The sequence below is a fragment of the Gekko japonicus genome, unplaced genomic scaffold (genome assembly GCF_001447785.1).
Source record: "Gekko japonicus isolate JY-2015 unplaced genomic scaffold, Gekko_japonicus_V1.1 scaffold170, whole genome shotgun sequence".
Taxonomy (NCBI): Eukaryota; Metazoa; Chordata; class Lepidosauria; order Squamata; family Gekkonidae; genus Gekko; species Gekko japonicus.
In genome coordinates this window covers 264,087-269,178 of record NW_015160212.1, presented here as the reverse complement: position 1 = coordinate 269,178, position 5,092 = coordinate 264,087, and the positions used below count along the sequence as shown (strand labels likewise).

Genomic DNA, 5,092 nt, shown 5'->3' with positions numbered 1-5,092 from the left:
AGCAGGAATTCCTCTGTGCTCCTGGGTTCAGAAACCCTGACAATACAGAATGAATAGACAGAACCAAACACTCCAGTGCCTCTAGTCAGTATCTTATGGCTGGTTCCCTGAGGGAAATATATGACACAAATGCCCTTTTCCAAGGTGATTACATCATAACCTCTCTACTGACATTCACCAATTGTGAAGCAGTATGCCACCGATGCCTCCATGACAGGCACACCCAGATGCACCCAGCCAATGCAAGATGATAGGGCTACAGCCCTGTGGTGATGGGCATTGATCTCTCATAAACATGGAACACACTGAGTGAGGGTGACTAGGGATGGGCATGAACTGAGTCATAGTTCATGACAAATTTTGGGTGGTTCATGGTTCACAAACTGAAGGTCAACTGGCACAAACTTTCAAATGAATGGATACATTTCCAGACAGTCTCCAGTCAAACAAAATATTTACCAAACTTCAAAAAATTGGGGGAGGGAGGGGATTCTCCAGCCTTGAAAACACTTTTGTCAGTTTCAAACTAGTCATGTCAGTTTCAAGAGGGCCCCCCACCCCCAGCTTTGCCCATATTCCTTTGTTTTCACTTCCCATTTTCTTGCACAAAGCTTGCAAACTCCCACCCACCTTGTTTGGATTTGTGACTCTGTGTTTTGAGATCGGTCCTTTTAAGCTTGCAGTGCCAGTGGCACTGGGTTCTTCTGGGCACTCAGTGATTGCACTAGTACTGCTGGGCTTGTAAAATGTCCCCTCTTGCTTGAATTGTGATTGAGCTGGGTTCTGCTGGGCACTAGTACATCACTCACTGGAGAAGACCCTGATGCTGGGAAAGATTGAAGGTCAAAGAAGATGGGGACAGCAAAGGATGAGATGGTTAGACAGTGTCATTGATGCAACGAACATGAAATTGAGCCAACTTCAGAGGATGGCGGAAGACAGGAGGGCCTGGCGGGAGCTGGTCCATGGGGTCGCAAAGAGTCGGACTCGACTGTGCAACTGAACACCAACAAAGTACATCACACTGGTTCTGCCGGGCTTGCAACTCCCCCTTGCTTGGGTTGTGATTCTGTGCTAGACATCAGTCCTGGTATTGCTACATTGGCACTGGGTTCTGCTGGGCACTCTGTGATCACACTGCTACTGCTGGGCACTCTGTACATTGTACTGGTTCTTCTGGGCTTGCAAAATGCCCCCCTTCCTTGGATTGTGATTGAGCTGGTATTGCCATATTGGCACTGGGTTCTTCTGGGTGCTCGTACATTGCACTGGTTCTGCTCAGCTTCCAACCCCCCCCCCTTTCCTTGGATTGTGATTCTGTACTTGACATCAGTCCTGTTGAATTGGCATTGTCACATTGGCACTGGGTTCTTCTGGGCACTCTGTGATTGCACTACCACTGCTGGGCACTCTGTACATTGTACCAGTTCTTCTGGGCTTGCAAAAATGCCCCCCTTGCTTGGATTGTGATTCAGCTGGCATTGTCTGGGTTCTTCTGAGCTTGCAAAAATGCCCCCGCCTTCAGTTTCCACTGCAGAGATTATCTGGGACTTTAATTCTGTTCTCTTGGGCTTCTATTGCCTATGCGTTGTTGTTTTTTTGCTGTTTTTTCCCCTCCATTGAAAACAATGGAAAATGGGCGCGACCAAAAAATGAGAGAAAAACACACAACCCTACACGAGAAGAATAATCAAAAAGGTTACCTTCCAAGAAAAACAAACTAAAATATAGCTACTCGTGTAATGCTAATGTACAAAATATCATATATAATTTAATTATACATTCAAAAGTGCTAAAATATTATTTAAAGGCCACAATCTTATGGTTCTGCATATGAGTACCTAATCCTAGCTAGGGATGTGCATTCGATTCGTCTGAACAGCTCCAGATGAATCCAGATTAGTTTCTTCTTGCTACTTCGCATCCTAATGAAGGACATCACAAATAGCGATTACGAGTTTCTCATACATGTTTCTGTCTGCTGGACTGTGAACAATATGCCCATCTTTGCATTATATCTTCACTTCTGTATTTAGTTAGACATCCTTGCCATTCTCAGGTGCTTCTCTTGTACTTCTCTCATCAGGTACTTCTCAGGTACTTGTGTCATCAGGCCTAGACACATACAGTATCGATTGATATTCATTACTGTCAGGGGTCATTTTGTAGAAAAAGAGGTGCAGGAGCTCATTAACATAACTTATTAGCATAACTTATTTGCATATGTCACACCCCCTGGCATCACCGGAAGTGTGTCAGAAGGCAACACCCACCGCTCAGGTTCCACTGGATTGTTTTGGATTGCTAGCTGTCGGGGGGCGGGGGGACGTGCAGATCTGTCCTCGCAGAGGAGGGAGAGCTTGTACCTGAATAAAACTTGGTCTTAAAGGTGCCAGTAGACTGTTTTGGATTGCTAGCTATTGGGGGGGGGACATGCAGATCTGTCCTCGCAGAGGAGGGAGAGCTTGTACCTGAATAAAACTTGGTCTTAAAGGTGCCACTGGACTGTTTTGGATTGCTAGCTATTGGGGGGGGGGGGGACGTGCAAATCTGCCCTCACAGAGGAGGGAGAGCTTGTACCTGAAGGTGGGCTGGGGGGGACGGGACTCTGCAACTTACCTGGCTGCTTCTTGCTCCTTGTGGCCCGACTGAGTGCTGCTGGGAGCAGGAGGTGGGGCTCCACTCCTGTGCGCTCCCGCAGGAAATGACTCCTGATTACAGTGTTTCTAATCAATGAAAGGCCAGATTAGTAGGTTACACCTGTGTTCCTCATCGCTTTCTAAGGCCGTGCTATTTTGGGTCTCTGGAATCCCTGTTTGATAGCTGGCAGACCAGGCCAGACCTGTTTCCACCTGCTTGATGTTTTTAGTCTAGAGACCAGCAAGTGCACGCCTCTGTTCCATGACACCAGCCATCGTATTCTCATACTTCTGTGGCTCACTCAGCAGAGGGAACCGTGAGGGGTATTCCCTGAACACACAAAGGCCTGGCAGCCCTACTCTCCGCCATACACAGACACACACTGTGCACACTCACCGCCTGTCGGAGTTTGGGGACTCAGGACTGCTGAGGCAGACCTGAGTAGGGGCAGGGAAAGCGTCCAGTTTCCAGGCGGTCACATTTTGGGGGGGGGGCAACCCGGCGGTTACTTCTATAGGGTGCCATCATCCCTGTTGGTGTCCTTGCCCCAAGGAGGGTTTCCTTACAAGGGTCCCGTGCAGGTTTGTCCTCTCCCTTTTTGCCAGGGGCTGAGAGTGCCATTCGACCCGTTGGCTCCCTTGGCCTTCCTTTGACGCCGGCCTTCCTTCTTTCCGTAGCTACTCGGGACAACGGGAGAGAAGCAACATGGTCCTGTTGGAAGTGAACATGCTCTCGGGATACATCCCCGTGAAGAAGTCTGTGAAGAAGGTCAGATAATTGGATATCAGTTAAATTTTGTTACCGGTCCCTTTCACTGACACATCTTGAGTATTGCTGTTGTTTCTTTCCCACTTATTGGGGGTGGTACAACTTAATCCTGACAAGGCACAGGTTCTCTGGGTTAGTCGGAAGGCAGACTAAGGACTTCAGATCTCTCCTGTCTTGGACGGGGCTATACTCCCCTTGGAGGAGGAGGAGGAAGAAGAAGGAGAAGGAGAGGAGGAGGAGATTGGATTTATACCCCACCCTTCACTACCCAAAGGAGTCTCAGAGCGGCTTACAAACTCCTTTCCCTCCCCCTCCCCAGAACAGACACCCTGTGAGGTAGGTGGGGCTGAGAGAGCTCTGACAGAAATTGCTCTTTTTCAAGGACAGCTCTGACAGAACTATGGCTTGACCAAGGTCATCCAGCAGCTGCAGGTGGAGGAGTGGGGAATCAAACCCAGTTCTCACAGATTAGAATCCGTGCACTTAACCACAACACCAAACTGAGTCTCAAACCACTACACCAAAAGGCCAGGTTTGTAGCTTGGGAGTGCTACTCAACACAGCAGTCACCTTAGAAAACCAGATCTTGAAAGCCCTACCTGGCTTGGGGCCGGGGCCTGTGGAGGACCCCCTTCTCCCGCATGGTCTTGCCCAGGAATCAGGATCTCAGGGAGGGACCCTCCTGACTGTCCCATCAATCAAAGAATCGCATCTGGTGGGCCTCTTCGGTGGCAGCCCCACAATTACGGAACAGCCACCCCAGGGAGGTGCACCTGTCCCCCCCCCCCACGTCCATTCTTTAGGAGGGAGATGAAGACGGTTGTATTTCGGACTGCATTTGATTAAAGCAGTCCTAAATTGTAATGTTTAAGTTTGGTTTTATGTTTGTAAGTGTACTCTATCTTATGTATTTTATTAGTATTGTAAGCCGCTTTGAGCTCCATAGGGAAGAAAGGAGGCTAATAGATATTTTAAATAAATAAAATAAACAAATTTAACATGTTTTTTATTACCACCATCTCCACCCCAAGCAGATAGGGTGCCCATTTCCCCTGCTAGATGCTTGAAGGCAATTCTTACGTAGAGTCACATAATGGCTAAGCAGCACCACCTTTCCAAAAACAGCCTGTGAGCATCTGTATTACCATAGAAAGTAGCCCTATTTGTTTATCTACAGGTTTTCTTGCCTTTGTAGAATACGATAGGTGTGAATATTTAGGCCCCAGTCACACGGAGGATTTTCCACGCTAAAGGCATGAATGTCAGGCGGATTTTCAGGGCGCGATCACACCACATCTGGGAAGCGTAGCGCACCCGTGGCCAACCTGTGGCATCCCGCTGAAGATGCGCAGTAAAAAAGTACCTCAGAAAGTGCACTAGTATCCGGAAAACGCGAGGCAGGGGCAGGCATCTGATCACGGGAGCGCTAGAATCCCGTGGCATCCAGCGCCTGTCCACGTCCCATCGCAAATCCAGAGAGCCAGTTTGGTGTAGTGGTTAAGTGTGCGGACTCTAATCTGGGAGAACCGGGTTTGATTCCCCACTCCTCCACTTGCACCTGCTGATGTGACCTTGGGTCAGTCACAAGCTCTGGCACAGCTGTCCTTGAAAAAGAGCAGTTTGTGTCAGAGTTCTCTCAGCCCCACCCACCTCACAGGGTGTCTGTTGTGGGGAGGGGAAGGGA

The 5,092-nt window shown here is 48.8% G+C and overlaps 1 protein-coding gene across 1 annotated transcript in view; it reads left to right on the top strand.

Annotated features, from left to right (window-relative positions):
- Nucleotides 1-5,092, top strand: part of LOC107109242 (alpha-2-macroglobulin-like protein 1) — a 130,462-nt gene that overhangs the window by 118,721 nt on the left and 6,649 nt on the right. The window contains 1 exon segment of the mRNA XM_015409819.1: nt 3,318-3,408. Coding sequence (XP_015265305.1) covers nt 3,318-3,408 — 91 coding nt within the window.